The sequence below is a fragment of the Monodelphis domestica genome, chromosome 7 (assembly GCF_027887165.1).
Source record: "Monodelphis domestica isolate mMonDom1 chromosome 7, mMonDom1.pri, whole genome shotgun sequence".
Lineage (NCBI taxonomy): Eukaryota > Metazoa > Chordata > Mammalia > Didelphimorphia > Didelphidae > Monodelphis > Monodelphis domestica.
This window is the reverse complement of record NC_077233.1, coordinates 137,075,189-137,093,460: the sequence shown is the minus strand read 5'-3', so window position 1 is coordinate 137,093,460 and position 18,272 is coordinate 137,075,189. Positions and strand designations below refer to the sequence as shown.

General features: G+C 46.4%; 2 protein-coding genes across 3 annotated transcripts in view; one reads left to right on the top strand and one right to left on the bottom strand.

The window, feature by feature from the left end:
- The first annotated feature begins 4 nt into the window (after positions 1 to 4).
- Positions 5 to 8,602, top strand: DNASE1L2 (deoxyribonuclease 1 like 2). 2 transcript variants are annotated; one of them, XM_016423645.2, is made up of 9 exons: positions 5 to 807; positions 1,045 to 1,237; positions 1,384 to 1,472; positions 2,368 to 2,451; positions 3,080 to 3,180; positions 3,264 to 3,376; positions 4,024 to 4,178; positions 4,321 to 4,417; positions 5,335 to 8,602. In XM_016423645.2, exons 1-9 carry the CDS (start codon positions 779 to 781, stop codon positions 5,386 to 5,388), a joined length of 915 nt encoding a protein of 304 aa, XP_016279131.1. In that variant the 5' UTR covers positions 5 to 778; the 3' UTR covers positions 5,389 to 8,602. The 2 variants fall into 2 exon arrangements, with proteins under 2 accessions (XP_016279131.1, NP_001073156.1); NM_001079688.1 differs by lacking the exon at positions 5 to 807 and having other exon boundaries at positions 1,064 to 1,237; positions 5,335 to 5,388.
- ECI1 (enoyl-CoA delta isomerase 1) overlaps positions 8,138 to 18,272 on the bottom strand; it is a 23,208-nt gene continuing 13,073 nt past the window's right edge. Inside the window, exons 4-7 of the mRNA XM_007499411.2 lie at positions 11,244 to 11,390; positions 10,451 to 10,572; positions 9,958 to 10,136; positions 8,138 to 8,873 (exon numbers count right to left, since the gene is read on the bottom strand). Of these exons, the coding sequence (XP_007499473.1) occupies positions 8,707 to 8,873; positions 9,958 to 10,136; positions 10,451 to 10,572; positions 11,244 to 11,390 (615 nt within the window). The 3' untranslated portion in view covers positions 8,138 to 8,706. The remainder of the gene's footprint in view (positions 8,874 to 9,957; positions 10,137 to 10,450; positions 10,573 to 11,243; positions 11,391 to 18,272) is intronic.

The following is an 18,272-nucleotide window of genomic DNA, read 5'->3' as shown; positions in this document are numbered from 1 at the left end:
AGCAGGTGTGCGTGGCTAGTGACCAGCTTGCTGTTTGCAGGCGGAGCCAGCCACCCCTGGGTCCCTCAGTGTCTGTGGGGATAGGTGGGGGCACTGCCAGTGTCTGAGCCAGGACTACACCCTCACCTGTCCGTAGGGTTCATTCCTCACCCCGGGCATTGGGAGGAATGTGCTTCCTTCTTTGGGTGTGCCCTGGCCCTCGCGTGAGGGGGAAGGAGGGGACTAGACCTTTCACACTCGACTGATGGAAACACGGTGCGTGGGGCCAGGCCCAGAGTGCGGTAAGTAACCCTTCTTGGGTCTTAGGCCCGCTCGTGGCCTGAGTTCCTTGTGCCCCGGCTGCTAGGAAGGAAGAGACCGAGCCCTGAACAGCCTCAGAGCAGTGTCTCTCCGCTCTCTCCAGTCTTGGTTGCCGGTGTAAAGAGGCAGAGCCGCAAATTTGATGCGGGTCCAGTACCTCCCTCTCTACCTGCTGGGTCCGGCCCTGCCTGAGTGGGCGGGGCCGTTCGGCCGCGGCTGACTAAGGGCCATTCCCGGGAGCAGATGCTCAAATACCGCCCGCCCGGGACCAAAGCCTCCCTGTCCCAGTCTGACTCCGAAGCCTGGACTCCGGGTCCCCAGCTGATCGCCACAGCTCGGGTCCCAGGCCACCTCAAGCGCCTGCTTCCCTCTGAGGCTCCCGGAACCTGGCCTGACCGACTTGTGAAGCCCAGCGCGGACGCGAGACAGAAGCAGCAGCATCTCGGACCTTCCTCTGGACGCTTTCTCTTGGCCTCCTATGCAGAGCGGCCCCTGCTCCCGGCCCGCGTGAGTCCCACGGCCGGGGCAGGGGGGACAGCTCAGAAAGAGGAGGAGGAGGGGGGGCAGGAGGAGAGGGAGCCACAGGCTCCTCGCTCAGGTTGTGGATAGGGTGAGAAAGTCGGGGCCGGACGGAGATCCCTGCACCCCGGAGCTGCTTGGGTCTGACTGTGCGTGTGTAAACTTGGTAGGAGTGTCTGTGCGGGGGGTTAGTGCGCTCACGCGAATCCTTTCTGGGTCCCGCAGCCGGCTTAGTGCGCGGACCATGGGCTCCCCGCCGGCGCTGCTGGCTGCGTTGCTGCTCCTGCACGGCCTCCTGGGCCAGGCCCCGGCAGCTGCTGCCTCCCGCGCTGCCAAGGTCCGGGTGGGCGCCTTCAACATCCGCAGTTTCGGTGACAGCAAAGTGGCCGATCCTGCCTGCGGCAACTACATAGCCCAGGTGCCAGGGCGGGGGCGGGGCCCGGGGGCAGGGGCGGGAGGTGGGGGGTGCGGACCTCGGAGACCTGGGGATCCCTGGGAGCGGGGCTGGAGCCTGGAACCCCGGGTTGTCCCGCCTGGGTGACCCCCTTACCCTTCACCCTAAAGATCCTGGCCGAGTATGACGTGACCCTGGTTCAAGAGGTCAGAGATCCGGACCTGAGCGCCGTGTCCGCGCTCCTGGAGGAGATCAACAGGTGCCTTCCAGGGACACGGACACGAAGGGACACACCCCACCCCCCAGACGAGAGACAGAGAGAGAGAGACAGACAGACAGACAGACAGACAGAGACAGAGACAGAGAGAGACAGCCAGACAGCCAGACAGACAGAGACAGAGAGAGACAGAGAGAGAGAGAGAGGGAGAGACAGAAACAGAGACAGAGACAGAGAGAGAGAGAGACAGAGAGAGAGACAGAGACAGAGAGAGAGGGAGAGACAGAGACAAAGAGAGAGAGAGAGACAGAGACAGAGACAGAGAGAGATACAGAGAAAGAGGAAAAAGAAGAGAGAAAAGGAGGGAGGGAGACACAGACAGACAGAGAGGTGGAGGGAGAGAGGGAGATAGAGAAATACAGAGGGAGGGAAGGAGGAAGAGATAGAGAGAGAGCGAGAGAGGGAGAGGGAGGAGACAAAGGCATAGAGTCCAGGAGTCGTGAGCTCTCCACGGTACTGAGCGAGTCGGGACCTCATTCGGAACATCTGCCTTGATGCCGAGTCAGTCTCTCTGACCCGTCTAGGCCCGGCCCGAGCCAGGAGCACACTCCCACTGCCCCCTAGCTCCAGTCCCATTCCTGGGCGCGATGAGTCATTGTGTTGGGAATGGAGCTTGGTGCCACGGGGGCGGAGGTCGGGGCTGGGGCTTCGAGTTGAACTAGAAAAGGTTGCTTGGTTGCCCAAGGGAAGGGGACTCTAGAGGCGGGGGCAGAGGCATTACATGATGGCCGGAGGCTGAGGGGGTTCACTAGCACACTCCCTTAGCCCCGGTTGGGGCCAGGTGTTGGATGGGGGAGACTCCCGGAGCCTCAGAGCCTTTACCTCCCACCAGGTGAGGGTGTGACCCCACCTTCCCCGCTTTCTCACCTGTCCTCAGAATATCCGAGTACACCTACAGCTACGTGGCCAGCGAGCCCCTGGGACGCGACAACTACAAAGAGATGTATCTGTTTGTCTACAGGTGCGAGGGCACTAAGGGATGGAATTGGGGCAGGAGGGCACTCCAGGAGGAGCCCTTAGACAGCAGGAAAAGGCCAGGGCCTGGGCAGGGGGTGGGTTGGGGTTGGGGCCACTTCAGGACCCGAAAGGGGTTCAGTCAGTCAACAGGATTTATTTAGGTGCTTACAGGCACTGCTGAACTTTGGGATTCCAAGAAAGGCAAAAGGCAGTCCGGACCTTCTCAAAGCCTAATGGGGGAGATAGCATGATACACAACTCTGAAGAAACCTTCAGAGGTCTATGGGATAGACGGAAGCTGATGTCAGAGGGAAGGCACTAGCATTTAAGGGGGATTGGGAAAGGCTTCTTCTTCGAGAAGCGGCAATTATAGCTGGGACTCTAAGGAAGCCAGAGAAGTCAGGAGGTGGAGCTGAGGACCAGAGTACACCAGGCTTGGGGTCAGCCAATGAAAATGCCAGGAGTCTGGAGATGCTGTTCTAAGAATTGCCAGAAGACTAGTATCTGGATTTCGAAGTATGGGGATGGGAGTCAGAGGAAGTAAGGTGTGTGTAAGAAGACTGGAGGAATAAGAGCTAAGAACAAGGAGAGCTCCCCTGGTGTCTGAGGTTCTCCTTCCCCACTTCCTCCAGGACTGAGACGATTTCTGTGTTGGATAGCTACTGTTACCCAGACCCTGAAGATGTTTTCAGCAGAGAACCTTTCATTGTAAAGTTTTCATCTCCCAACACAGGTGGGGCCAGTCTGACTCCAATCCCACTCTACCCTGTGTTGTCCCTCTGCATTAACCCCTGTCTCTCTGTCCTGCTCCTACAGCCGTGAAGGAATTTGTCCTAGTGCCCCTGCATTCGGCCCCACATAATGCTGTGGCAGAGATTGATGCCCTCTATGATGTCTACTTGCATGTGATTGATAAGTGGGGGACCGACGTAAGACTGCTCCCTTCCTTCCTGATGCTCCCCATTCCCTCCTCCATTCTCACCTACTTAATCCAGTCTCCTTCATCTATTTAACTTCCTTCTCTACTATATTCTCATAAGAGAGAATGCTGACAGAGGGGTCAAGGACCCAGGGAGGTGAGAAGGAAGCAAGGAGTCCGAGATCTGTTTATATATTGGGACCAGAGGAAGTGTTTTCTGAACCAGAGCCAGAACTGCCCACACACCCTCTATTACTGCTGATCGATTCTCTCTCTCTCTCCCTCCCTCTTTTTTTCTCTCCCCCTCCCTCTTTCTCTCTCTTTCCTTCCCTCTCCCTCCCTTCCCCTTCCCTCTCCCCCCTTCTCTCTCTTTCCCCCTCCCTCCTCCTTCCTTCCTTCTCTTCCTCTCCCTTTCTCCCTCCTCTCCTTCCTTCCCTCCCTCCTTCCCTCTTTTTTTTTCTCTCTCATTTTTTAAAACATTACCTTATGTCTTAGAAGGCTATTGGGGACTAGACAATTGGGGATAAGTGACTTGCCCAGGGTCACCCAGCTAGAAAGTATCTGAAGTCAAATTTGAACCCAGATCTTCCTGATTCCAGATCTGGCACTATAGCCACTGTGTTACCTAACTGCCCTTTTGCCGATCTCTTTTTGCAGGACATCCTTTTCCTAGGTGACTTCAACGCAGACTGTAAATATGTCAGGCCGAATGACTGGGCTAAAATCAGGCTTCGAACTAGTGAGATTTTTAAATGGCTCATACCAGATGACACTGACACCACTGTGGGGAATTCTGACTGTGCTTATGACAGGTGAGAGGAGTCATTCCCCCAGGGAGAATGGGAGAGATGGGTGGGCAGGGTCCCTCCTACTTTAGTGCTCTTCCCTGGGCCAAAGAGAGAGGAGGGCCTCTGGGGAGGTGGAGTAGATTGGCACTGTCTCACCTGCATACAGGATTGTGGCCTGTGGTTCTCACCTGAGAAAATGCATCGCACCCAACTCAGCTATGGTGAACAACTTTCAGAAGTCCTTCAGCCTGGACCAGACTGCAGTAAGTACAAGAAGGAAGCCTCTTTTTCCATTACTACTCACTTATAGGAGGGGTGTGTGTGTGTGAGGTCCCAGTCACTGGCCTGAGATAATGTTTCACATAATCAGCAGTAATTTTGTTAAGCGTCCAAGGACTTGGGCCATCCAAACAGAATTTTCCTCAAAAGCTTCCCATTTGGTTTCTAGCCAAATTCCATTAGTATTCATGGAGTTGGTGGACACCTAAATGATCACTAGTTCATCCTGCTTCCATCTCAGCTTCATCTCTCAAGTAGGTTTCTCCACTGCCTGTGGTTGACTGCAAAACACTTCATAAAAAAAGGCTTGGAGGGGGTGTGATGGAACATACAGGAATTCCCTCCTAACCCCCAGCCTTCCTCTGTAGTTTTGCCCTTTTCCTGTAGCTCTGGCCTTCTTGGAAATAAGAAATTAAATGCATTATATTCTGGGCCTGATCCAAAAAGCCTGTTGGGCCATAATAAGTTGAAAAATTCCATTTCCTGGCTACAGACTAATCTCCTCCTCACCTAAACCACTGTTTCAGCATTCCTCTTACAAATGTTCACAGGGAAGATCAGAGGAATATGGATAGATCCATGTAGGCAATTTTCATTCATCAATAATTGTACTGGGGGAAAAAATCAAACCAAGTGCTCTCTGCAGTGAGGACTCCCCCTCTCATAGGGAACATTCCTTCTGGTGCAAAGAGAACGTTGATCCCAGTATTCTCCTGTTTAGAGAATTTTGGGAAGGAGGTGGAAACAATTGGGTAAAGGCAAGTCACTTAACTTTGTTCACCCCTGGCTTGACAACCAACCAAGACATCCAAGTGGATAACTGAAATTTGTAAAGCTTTAAAAAAAAAACACAACAAATGGAAGCTAAAAGATTTCTGACTGTCTTCTTGCCTTCTTTTAGGCTTTAGCCATTAGTGACCATTTCCCTGTAGAAGTGACACTGAAAACTCATTGAAGCTTCCCCAGGACTGCCTAGGATGTTCTTCCTTCAGCCTCTTTTGTCACGTCCAATATACAGCCCCACAGGACACTAAGGTGGGACAACACTCCTGGCCTTGGAGGAGGTGGTCAGCTGCCACAGATGTTTTCCTTTTTCAAGGCTGAAGATTTTCAGGAACTACCACTTTCCTGGTTCAGTCCCTGAGTTCTGGGGTCCTGAAACAGTTCTAGAGGCCTTGAAGCACCTATTTCCAAACCCCAATGACAGGCTAATCCCCTTTCCTTTACCAGACACCACCAAATATTTTCTGGGGAACTGTCACTCAGCCTAACAGACCTGTTTAGTCTAGGTTTCAAGCACAAAATCCTTCAGGTTTCTATAGATCCTGGCAGTTAGCAACAACTGTGGACAAGATAATTAAATTAGAATGGCCAAGTCCAGATAGAGTCACACTCAAAAAACGACAAGGTCAACAACTCTGATTTTGGATGCATTAACAACAGAATGAGTTCATTTCCTAGTTTTAGATTCCCTGGGCTTTGTAATCTGCAACAGCTCTTCATAGCCTTCCTCAGCAGGAATGGGAGAATTCCTTGCTGCCACCTGCCCTCTTTTGCCTTTTGACGAAGGCTGGGGTTGGTCCTAGAAAGTCTTTATTTTCAATGTTTGCTAAAAGCCCACTCTGGAGAAAACAACTTTCCAACCACTTGTTTCAGATTCATCCTCATGCCTACAAAAGGGAATTTGGGGTTTGTCCTAATCTATTTAAAAAAACAAACGAAAACAAGAAGATGCCACTTTTAACTGGTGTTCTGTCCCCAAAATACTGTTCACAGCAGGTCCTAAAATTGGACTTCTGAGCCAGGAGAGATCTGAGAAGCTGCATCTTCCCTGATTGCCACTCCTAGTTCAGTTTTCAAATTTAAAAGATTTTACATTAAATGAAAAAAATTTAAATCCTTGTCCTTTGCTGCTTTTCATATCCATTATTTCCCTTGTCACAAAAGCTGGGTGAATATGTAGTAGAAGGATCATTCTTTCTTTTTGACAGATGAGGAAACCAAGATCCAGAAGTTAAGGGACTCAATCCCAAACAATTGTGCCTTGAATTCATATAGCCCTTCTCCATTTCCAGTTTCATTAGTTTTCTTTTCCTTTCCTTTTCTTTTTTTTTAACCCTTACCTTCCATCTTGGAATCAATACTGTGTATTGGTTCCAAGGCAGAAGAGTGGTAAAGGATAGGCAATGGGGGTTAAGTGACTTGCCCAGGGTCACCCAGCTGGGAAGTGTCTGAGGCCAGATTTGAACCAGGACTTCCTGTCTCTTGGCCTGGATCTCAATCCACTGAGCTGCCCAGCTGCCCCCTTCTTTTCCTTTTAAAAACTCTTATCTTCTGTCTTAGTCTCAGTTCTAAGACAGAAGACAAGGTGAGGCAATCAGGGTTAAGTGACTTGTTCAGGGTCACAGAGCTAGGATCTGAAGCCATGTTTGGACCAAGGTCCTCCCAACTCCAGGTCTGCTGTTCTACTCACCGTGCTACCCAGCCATCCCTCAGTTTTCCAAAAGCAAACCTTTTCTGAACGACTTCTCCAATCAACTGGGACTAGGTCCCCAAGAGGCAGTCTGGAAGAGTCAAGGTCTCAAGTGACACACAGTGACTATGTAGTTTTGGGTGAGCCATTTAACCTCAAAGGGCTCCCAGGTCTTTAAAAAAATCCCTTACCTTCTTTCTTAGAAATATATTTGTTGGTTCCAAGACAGAAGAGCAGCAAGAGCTAGGAAATAGGGCTTAAGTGATTTGCCCCAGATCACAGAGCTAAGAAGTGTTTGAGGTCAAATTTGAACCCAGGACCTCCTGTCTCTAAGCCTGGCTCTCAATCCTCAGAGCCACCTCACTACTCCCTGGGTCCTTTCTACAATAGTTGGAAGTTGCAGGTCTGGTAGAGGAAGTATTCACACAGGTTCGGCCTCTCCCTTCTCACCCCTCCAAAATTAGGTTCCATTCAGGAACTTCACCAAGTAGCCCAAAGGATTCAAATGACAATCTTATATTTGATGGTTTGGACTAAGATACTCTAGAGTTAGGAAGGAATATCTTTTTTCTTTCTTTTAAATTATTTATTGAGAGTTGGTTACAATAAAGTTCCTGGGTCTGTCCTTCTCTCCCTCCCCTCCCCACACTAGAGAAGGCATCATTTGACAAAATAAGTAAATAAAAATATATGTATATATTAAATGTGTCTTTTGTGTCTCTGTCAGTGCTTTCTCTGGAATGATTCTGCAAACATTAATTCTGTAGCTGTATCTAATGTTCCCTTGGCTCTATTGGCTTTTCATCATTGCATGTTGGTCTTTCCATGTTTTGGGGCATCATAAACCTTGACTTTCCCCATCCCCAATTGAGGGGCATCCCCTTGACTTCCTGTTCTTTGCCACCACAAAGAAAGCGGCTTTAAATATTTTAGATCATGCAGTCTTCTCCTTGGGTCCAAGCGCACACGCAGTTTTGTAATGCTCTGGACAGAATTCCAGATTGCTCTCCCAAATGGCTGGATTGGTTCACAGCTAGTTCCACCAACAGTGGGCCAGGAATTCTCTACACAATGAACAGGCCCCTCGCTGAGCGTCTGGATCTTTAAGAGTGCCTTAACAGAAACATTTGTAAACCTTGCAAGGAATGAGATTTGTGAAGACCCCGTCAGCCTCTGGCTCTTTACCACTCCCAATCTCTGCAACACCCAATTCCAATGATAAATGAACAAATAAGGATGCAGAAAAGTTGTTTATTTGAAAAGTCTTATTGGTATGGAAAACACATTTCCACCATGAACACGGGGGAGTGAGCTTTGCAGCTCACTGGTTCCCTGTACAACTGCATCTCACCACTAGCAAACAGGCAGCCTGAGGCAGGGGAGCAAAAGTGTTCAGGACTTTTATTCACAATTCTCTTTGAGCAAAGGTGGGCCCTCACAGAGGAGTTCAATGTCAAAGTTCCAGTCAACCCACGACTCATGATTCCCAGGTAAAGGGTTGCTCAGAACACAAGACTTCCTTTCCACATCATCAGTCAAGTTTCTTCAGAACCTACCCAAGTACCTTCTGGGGGGGGGGGGGAATGGGCTAAAATTACTGAGGGGGACAGAGGAGGTCAGGAAAAAGGGGACAAGATCTTCTGATCCGATCAACAAACCAAGAACGAATAATGAAAGTTATTTTTATCTTGAAAAAGACTCTATTTTCAAAATCTATAGTTACCCAACAATGGCTTGTAGAGTCTGCAGGTGGCATTACTCGAGTGTCCCCAGCTCTACATCCTGTGTCAGGAGCCTAAACTACTCTTTTCGTTCTTTAAGATGCTTCATATACATGTGAAGAGACTTCTGGATGGAGTCTCTGGATATAAAGCTGACAAAGTTCTTAATATCCGCCTCTCGCTGCTTCAATAGTCGGTCCACAGTAGGTTTCCTCATCATGGTTTTGGTAAGCTGTCGAGCATGGTCTAAAGACAGGGTTAACGCGTTATTCATTTCTAGTTCACCCGAGGAAATCCCAGCCTGGATTCACAGAAGCGCATTCCTGCCCGCCTATCCTGCCTGATGATGCTTTAGCCAACTTAATTTTATGCTAGTGATAAGCCCCTGCTACAGGCCACCTTAAAGGGCTGCCCCACTCCTCGACCCCAGGAGAGCACCAGCTTAGCTCCTGCTCCCGCCCAACGGCGACTCTGATGACTTTGAGCTTTGCTGGAAAGCTTAGATCCCTTTCTAAACCCCTCACGAGTCCTTCCAGGCAACTCCCCTGCCCATGCCAATTCAGCGGTTCTTATCTCCCTCCACTTCCAATTAGCTGTTTCTGTGGAACTTCTCTCATGATATCATTTCCTTTCAGGTGTATTTCTGGAAAAACCCAACAATGTTTGATTAGCTATAAGGGAGAATGAAATATGTATATCTCTTTGGGAACTCAAGTTTCAAATGTAGCACCAATGCCTTCTCCTTGAATCAGTTTCCTCTCTTGTGATAGGTAGTTGTTTTTTGGTTTTCTTTTATAATTCATACCTTCTGCCTTAAAATGAGTCCAAGGCAGAAGAATAGTGAAGGTTAGGCAATTGGGATTAAGTGACTTGCCTGGGGTCACACAGCTAGAAAGTGTCTGAGGACAGGTCTGAACCCAGGTCCTAATTCCAGACCTGGCACTCTAAGCACTGAGTCACCTAGATTCATCTACGATAGATTATTATTTTTTTATAAAAAATTTTTTCCTTTTTTTTTTTATAACCCTTACTTTCCATCTTGGAGTCAATACTGTGTATTGGCTCCAAGGCAGAAGAGTGGTAAGGACTAGGCAATGGGGGTCAAGTGACTTGTCCAGGGTCACACAGCTAGGAAGTGTCTGAGGTCAGATTTGAACCCAGGACCTCCCATCTCTAGGCCTGACTCTCAATCCACTGAACCACCCAGCTGCCCCCTACAATAAGATTATTTTCAATAAAAGGAGGGAAAAAAATTCACTGGCAGGAAGAGAGCAAAGGGCTCTCCAATTCCCCCCTTTAATTTAGTTCTAGCAGGGAGGCATCTTCTCACCTGGAATAGAAAGCCACCGAGACATCACATTGAGTGCTGTGTCCTGCACCTTATCTTCTGGCACTACCTGATCCACAATGCCCACTCTGAGGGCATCAGTGGGAGAGAAGAGCAATCCCAGCTGAAGGGCATGCTCTGAAGCTCTGTTCCCAATCGTGTTTACAAGGGTATCCTTAAACCTAGAATTAAACATACACACACACCTCAGTTAACTCTTGTGTGGAAGAAATGGGCATAGACAATCAGTTGGCACTTTAAAGAACAGTTGTATCTAGTTCTGACACTGAGATGACATGACTCCAGGAGAGGACTAGTTTAGCTCCCACCCCAACCCCAACCCCAACCCACTTTCCAGGGTCACCCTGATGCTCTCCTGGGCATGGTCCTGACTTCTACCTAAAGTTACTTAAAAAAAAAAAAGGAAAGCAAAAGCTTCCTCTTTGAAGATGTGCCTTGAAGGGCCTGAGCGAGGTTCTGATGGGCTCAGCCTTACCAGAAGGGCGCCACAATGCCCAGCAGCGTTTCATTCAGACCAATGGTATACTTGGGATTGTCCGCCATGATTCGGTAGTCACCAGCTAAGGAAATCAGGCAGCCTCCTGCAGGGCTTGATCCCTAGAAGCAAAACCAAATGCTGACTTCAGGCAATCGTGCTAGCCCTTGCAGCGGTATCCATCAAGACACTCAAATCGAAGGCAGAGATCAAGAGACTGGAGATTCAGCGCTGGAAAGATCTGCTGCCATTTGTCACGGAAAGATGTGCCTGTCGTTACTGGCAGACCAGAGGGTGGAATGTGCTGGGAATGTTTCTCTGGGTCCCTAGGAAGGAAGCACCCATAGCGACCTGTGAAACCTTCGTCTGTTTTAGAGCCCTCTGTAACTGATTTAAATGGTCATTTGTTATTGGCTGCCATGATACAATGGCATCATGGCAAGATCTTTAGATCTCAAGCTTGAGCCTTGCTATTTTAACTTATGTGAGTTTGGGCAAATCTCTTCCTGCCTCTGGGCCTCAGTTTCCTCAACTTTAAAATGGGGGGGATGGGTTAGACGACTACTAAGGTTCTTTTGGGATCTAAATTCTGTGATCCCTGAAGTCTCAGTGGAATAATGCAGGGACAGACCAAACTTTAGTATGACAGGAAAAGCAAGAACATATTTCTCTTTAAAACGTAAATCCAGGTTGTGATTCTGAACTTCCATGAATAATTTCCACCTAGTTGCTTGAAAAAAAAAGGCAATTTACAAGCCAGTTTCCTTTGAAGTCAGACAAAAAGGCAACTTGCATTGATCGCTGCTATCACCACCATGTTAGACATGTACAGCTTCAGCCACAGCTCCTGCACTGCTTTCCAGAACTCGGCATAGTGGGCTGAACTCTTCCCATACATCTCAGTAATATCCAGGCCAGCAGAAAAGATTTTGGGGCTAGCCTAAAATAAAAAGAAACAACCAATTAACATGCATCTAATAAGCATCTACTCTGTGTACACAGCACTGGGGATATGACAAAAAGGAAACAGTCCCTCCTCTCTCTCCTGTCTGTGTGTGTCTATGAGGGGAGGTGACATGTGCATTCGAGAATAAACAAAGGAACCTGAAGTGAGTTGGGGAAGAGCTGGATCAGGTGTAGGAAGGAAGGAAGCTAGGAATGCGAAGGGGGCAGAGGGGAGGAAGGATGGCATTCTAGGCATGTGGACAGTCTATGCAAAGTTGCTGAGAATAGACTCGAGATAGACCATGGAGTGTATGAAGGGGACAGACAGAAGGTGCAATAATCTTAGAAATGTAGGTCAGAGCCAGGTTGGACCCAAGGGTGTTAAAAGTCAAACAAAGAGCAAGAGCTCACCGAGCAGGAGCGGCATGATCAGATCTGTCTTGAGGATTATCAAATGGCATATTTGTGGAAGAGGATCAGAAAAAGGAGAGACAAGGCAGGGAAGCCAATTAAGAATCACTTTCAGTAATACAGGGGAGAAAGGATAAGGACCTGGTGGCCATATAAATGAACTGGAAGAGCTGGTATGGAGAGATGAAACAGAGTAGAACTACAGACTTGGCAACAGATTAGTAATAGTACTATGAACAATCAATATTTATCAAGAACCATTCACTCTTTTCAATTGTAAAAAGGTGATCACTCTTATTTTTTCTTTTTCAAGGTAACCATATAAATTCTGTCATTTTAAAGTACTTAATCAATTGTAATTTATTTTCACATAGAATTAAAACTAGCAATTTAGTAAAAACTTTCATTAGACTCAGTTTATTGTTTCCCTATGTGCTAATTTTTCCAACTTGGAGACTAATTCTTGAGCTATGAAGGAGAGAATAAACATAGTTAAGAGAAGAGCAAATCTATATGCTTTTACCTCTGAGCTTCTGCCTGTCTTTAAAAAATTATTCCAAGTCTCTTAGACCAGGATGAAAGTAGTTGCTTCATGGTAATGTTCAAATGTCCCAAGTTACTGAAGAAAACCCCCCAAACTTTCATATATGATTGCTTAACTTCTGTCAGTGATCTCCAAGGAATGGCAAGGGTGTGGGAGTAGAAGACTAGACATGGACAAATGTTTTTCCTTTCATTGAATATTGGGACAACTGGGATCTAGAAACTACATGATGACATCCTGGAAAATTCTAAAAAAAGGATTATTGAGGAGATGGATATGAGCACAGAGAAAGGGAAAAAGTAATCACTGGGAATCATCATAGGATCAGGCCAAACTAACCTCTGTTCTTTGACTAGTAAGGACTCCAGTCCTTGAAGGACCTAGAATTTTGCTTGTGTAGACAATCCATTCAACATTTCAGATAGTAAGTTTTCTATAATTTAGTTGATAATCTCTGAGAGATTCTTTGGCTAAAAAAATTCGTCACCATACTATTAAGCTGGTGATAAGCCTCTTTGTACTTGGTAAAGGTGGTCCTCAGACAAAAGCAATACAAGCCATCAATATGTCCACCCTTGAAGCTTTCCTAGTGTGGTTTAAGTGGTGTTGGAGCTGGTGCTCTTTTAGCGGAACTTTCTAGAACCAAGAGTCACATGAATATGCCATGAAATCTCAAGCAGGATTTCAGTGGAGGTGCTTAACTATATAGGAAAATGCTATAGATATGGTACATCAAGATGTCAGCAAGGTACTGGACAAAGCCTGACTAATAACCTTGTGGACAAAAGTTTGTGAATTATCTAAGATCTTTTCCCTCCTTCTCCATCCTCCTCACTGCCTTTTCCTCAAGCATTCACTGTAGGCTGGAAGCCAGAACTTCCACTACTGTAAAATGAGAGGGATGATTATACGATAACAAGGCAATTTGATTCCTAGCTCATTGAACAACCAGTTCCAACACATTGTTTTAAAGATTGATGGTGACCTGAACCCATTTCTTTTGTCAGAGGATCAACCTTACTAAGTAGAGATGGGATTATCACTAGTTTAGTGATATGGCAATGAATTTTTTAGCCACAGAATCTCTCAAAGATTGTCTACTAAATTACAAGCACAAGTAAGGCTCTCTACTTGGACCTATTTTGTTTGGTATCTCATATCTTATATCAATGGCTTAAATAATTTGGCCTTGCAATCTGTGGATGACTCAGATACACAGATTCTTAGAAACTGGAAGGGAGCTAGAAGGTTGGCTAGTCTATCCCCACTTAAAATCTTTCCAATTCTACCCTTTCCCCCAGAAAACAGTCCTTGAGGGTCGAATGAGGGTTAAGTGACTTGCCCAGGGTCACATAGCTTCTCTTTTCAATGAGAACGGGATTTTATTTGTGGGTAGGGAGTCAGTGCTTCAAGAGTGGTAGACCTTTTCGTATCACAACTTTCTAAGTTTACTATTATACAGTTTATCTTTGAGGAATTAAAAAATATAATAACAAATGGATTTGAGAATAATAAAGAAAATAAACTGATATTCATTATAGATCAACAGAAATGTGAAACTATTTCTCTTTTAATAAAACTATTTTTTAAAAGTTATACACAAAGCTAGGAGGGCCAGCTGATATGTTAGATGGCACAATGATCAGTGGGGTTGGTACAATCAATGTATCAACCAATGATGAGAAAACAGAAATCGACAGAGATGAGTATGAAGTTATATGGTTAGGCTAAAAAAATAAATTACACAACTATTACGTATAGTATAGGGAAAACTTAGCTTAAAAGCAACACAGGAGAAAGAGACCTGAGAGTTTTAGCTGAATACAAATTGGATATGAGTCAACAATGTGGTGTGACATGGCTGCAAAGAAGCCTTATTTGAGGCTAAGTGGCACAGTGAATAGAGTGCCCGGCCTAGAAGCAGGAAGACTCATCTTCCTGCGTTCAAATCTGACCTCAGACACTTACTGTGTGACGGGTGAATCACTTCACCCCATTTGCATAGAAAATGGAAGAAAACAAAGAAAGAAAGATCCAGTGTCCAGAGCCAGAGAGGTGGGCAGCATTGCTTCAAATTATCTGGCGTTTGGGGATTGGGTCTGGGAGCTACAGTTAGTGCCCAGAAAGCCAGACATTGTCTCAGACATTGTGTCACGTGCTTTTGGATTCCAAGCACCAAAGTACAGAGGACTCCAAAAAGGTACCCTTTGAAACGGAAACCAAAAATCAACACAAATGGATAAAATGAGTTCGCGGTAGCAATAACTTTCTGAGAATCTGTCAGCAGGATATTGATAAGATTAAGGTTGTCTCCACAAACCTCTTTAAGGAAGACACAAAGTAAAAGCATTACATGTAAAATAAGCTATATAAATGTCCTACACGGGGCCATCTTGACCAATAGTCTCTTTGCAGTTATATTTTAAATTCATTTTAATCAAGTCTTACCCTCATATAGCTAAACCTCATTGAAACCGCAGGGAACTTGGGAGAAGCGGAGTTCTTGCATTTTAAAAATGATAAACTCAAACATCCATCAATGTCTGCCTTTTTCATGTGTGGATGGTGCAGAGGAGCTCCCTGAGTGTGAATCAGAAAAGGGCAGCCGGCAGAATGAGGGGCGGCGATCACCAGGCAGGCTGGTATACGGCAGAGCAGCAGTCCAAGTGCAATTTGAAGCCATTAACCCTTAAAAATGCTATTTAAAGGACTTGAGCTTAAAACTGCATTAAGATTTTTGGGACATCCATGGTTTCTTCCTATTCCTCACCCGGCAGTGCAGGGTGACTACTTATTCCAGCTTCTTTTCTTCAAGGGAAGGTAAGAAACTGTCCGGGGAACCACCCTGGCCTTGGTTCAGAGGAAGCTCAGGGGAACTGCCTGCCGAGTAAGAAACCCCGACTCTGCCCGAGGGAGGAGCCTGACATTCAAGGAATCTTTAGGGTCTAGAGATGGTAGAAAGAGGGAAGGAGACCTGGGACTTCACTGGGCCAGCCTTCTCATTTTGTGTACAATGGCCACGGCCACACTGTTTTTCTTCTTTTAGACCTTTCCTTTCTACCTTGGCTCCAAGGCAGGAGAGGAGAGCTAAGGGCTGGGCAATGGGGCTGAGTGACTTGCCCAGGGTCCCACAGCCAGGAAGTGTCTGATTGGAAGCCGAGATCTCCCATTCCAGACTTGGCTTTCTATCTCTCCAGTCACCTCGCTGCCCCTCGGTGTGTTTCTAATGGATTATCACCCAATCTCTTCTATCCACACACTAATGAAGTCCTCTTTTGGCTTTCTGAATGGATAGTTCTACTCACAAGATAGTGTGATGACTGACTTGAAAACTGCTCTATTTCGCAGTTATATTTATCACCACAAATGAACCGTGCATGCTGTTTTATTCATCAGTCTGGCCACTGTTAGCTGGCATGCTGTGCTGGGCCTGGAGTTAGGAAGACAGGAGTTCAAATCCAGCTTTGGTCACTCACTAGTTGGGTGACTTTGGGCAAGTCACTTCACCCAGTTTGCCTCAGTTTCCTTATCTATAAAATAAGCTGGAGAAGGAAATGGCAAACCCCTCTAGTATCTCTGCCAAGAAAACCCCAAATGGGTCATGAGGAGTCAGGCATGACTGAAACAAGTGAAAAATAGCAATGTATCAAGCACTGTGCAAAGTGCTAATGATACAAAGAGACAAAAAGAGCTCCCAGTCTAATGAAGGAGACAACATGCAAACCACCATGTACAAGTGAGGTATACATGACAAACTGGAGATAAGACCAGGGATGAGTGGGAGGCTGCTAGATGAGCCTAGAAGGAAGCCAGGAGGTGGAAATGAGGAGGAAAAGAGTTCCAGGCACAGGGAACAGCCGGGGAAATGAATACAGGCAGGAGATGGATCATCTGGCTTGAGGAACAGCAAGGAGGTCCATGTCGCTGGACTGCAGAGTACATGGAGGGGAATGAGATGAAACACTGGAAAGGCAGGAAGAGGCTAGGTTATAAAGGGCTTTAAAAGCCAAACAGAGAACTTTGTATTTGATCCTGGAGGTAATAGGGAGTCACAGGAGTTTATTAACTAGGAGAGGTGACTGGGGCTAGACTGGAGCTGCAGGAGGATCAGTTTGACAGCTGAGGGGTGGATGGGTTGGAATGGGGAGAGCTTTGAGACAAACTTAACCAGAAAGTTATTTTTAGTTCAGGGGGGAGGTGATGAGGTCCTGTACCATGGTGATTAGTGGCAGAAGAGACAACAGGGTAAGATACAAGAGATATTATGAAGGTAGAAACGTTAGGATTTAGCAAATGATTGGCTATGGGGCTGACAGAGAGTAAAGAGTCAGGGATAACATGTAGGCTGCGAGGATGATACTGCCCCCAACACCAAGTAACAAGGAAGTTAAGACAAGAAGAAGCCGTGTGTGTGTGTGTGTGTGTGTGTGTGTGTGTGTGTGTGTGTGTGTGTGACACTACTTACTATTTAAGGATTCAACCAGAAGTATTTTCAGGAGCTTTTGAGGCTAAATGTGTGTAGTCAATAAGTTCAGTGTTGGACATGTGGGTTTAAGATCCAGCTTTGGGTGTCCAGTAGTTAGAGATAAGACTGGAGGTCATGAGAGAGATCAGGGCTAGATAAATAGATCTGTAGATGACAATTATATGTACAAGAGCTGAGGAGATCACCAAGTGAAATGCTATAGAGGAGGGGTAGTTAGGGGGCTCATGGATAGAGAACAAAGCTTAGAGATGGGAGATCCTGGGTTCAAATGTGACCTCATACATGTTCTGGCTGTGTGAGCCTGGGTGAGTCACTTAACCCCAATTGCCTCACCCTTCCCTCTCTTCTTCCTTGGAATGGATTCTCAGTATCCATTTTAAGACAGAAGGTAAGGATTTAAAGGGGGGGGGGGAGGGCAAGAAACACTATAGAAGGAGAAGAGATGAAAGCCCAAGAGAGCGTTTTAGAGGGAAGCTATGGTTAGTGGGCATGACAGGGATGAAGATCCAGGAAAGAATACTGAGGAGGAGAGGTCAGCAGGATAGGAGGTGAACCACGAGAGAGCAGCACCATAAAAACCGAGAGAGAAGAATATTAAGAAGAGATGGACCTACAGTGTCAAAGGCTTGGCCGATCAATAAACATTTGTTAAGAAGCACATCATGCACCAGGGTTAAGTGCTGGAGATACAAAGTAAAAACAAAAACCCAACAGAGCCCCTGTTTTTAAGGATCCCACAATTTAATGAGGAAAACAACCTGCAAACAATTATGCACAAACGAGATTTATACAGGACAAACTGTTGGTCATCACAGTGGGAAGGCACTAGTGTTAAGGGGGGGATGAGAAAGGTTTCTTTCTAGTCAGGGGATATAAGTTAAAAGTGCAACCAGTGTTGGAAAGGGGGGCCAGGAGGGAGCCTAGTGCCAGTGAGAACAAGAAGATGGAAGTAGTGAGAAAGACAAAAGTTGAAGATGAAAGCAAGTTTGTTATCTACAAAACAGGCATTCCAGTGGACACAATGCAAAGAGCAGGTAGCTTTAGAGTAGGAAATTGGAGGCGTTGGGGTAGGGGGGTTTGGAATGAAGGTACAGGAATAAGGCAGTGCTCAGTGTAGGATTTAAGAAGGCATTTGTAGGAAGGGTCACTAGAAAGAAGAGGATACAATTGGGTGAAGCGTATGTTAATCATTGAGGAATGAGTTAATGCAGGTTATCATCATCCCCAAGTCTCTGGATGAGTCTTATACTAGGCTGCCAAGTAGCAGTATCGTTTCTCTTTTTAACTCCTCCTCCCTCAGATTTCTTCTAAAAGAAGAAATTTTGTATATGTCCTTAAGTATTTTCACTTCTGTGCTTTTTTTTGTCTGTTTTGCCCATTAGATTATGAGTGAATCAGGGGGCAGCTGGGTGGCTCAGTGGATTGAGAGTCAGGTC

Excerpts from the sequence above, each read along its gene's own strand:
- DNASE1L2 (XM_016423645.2), top strand. The coding sequence starts at position 779 with ATGCAGAGCGGCCCCTGCTCCCGGCCCGC. Across the intron at positions 1,473-2,367 it reads CTCCTGGAGGAGATCAACAG|AATATCCGAGTACACCTACA; the intron begins GTGCCTTCCAGG and ends ACCTGTCCTCAG. Across the intron at positions 3,377-4,023 it reads TTGATAAGTGGGGGACCGAC|GACATCCTTTTCCTAGGTGA; the intron begins GTAAGACTGCTC and ends CTCTTTTTGCAG.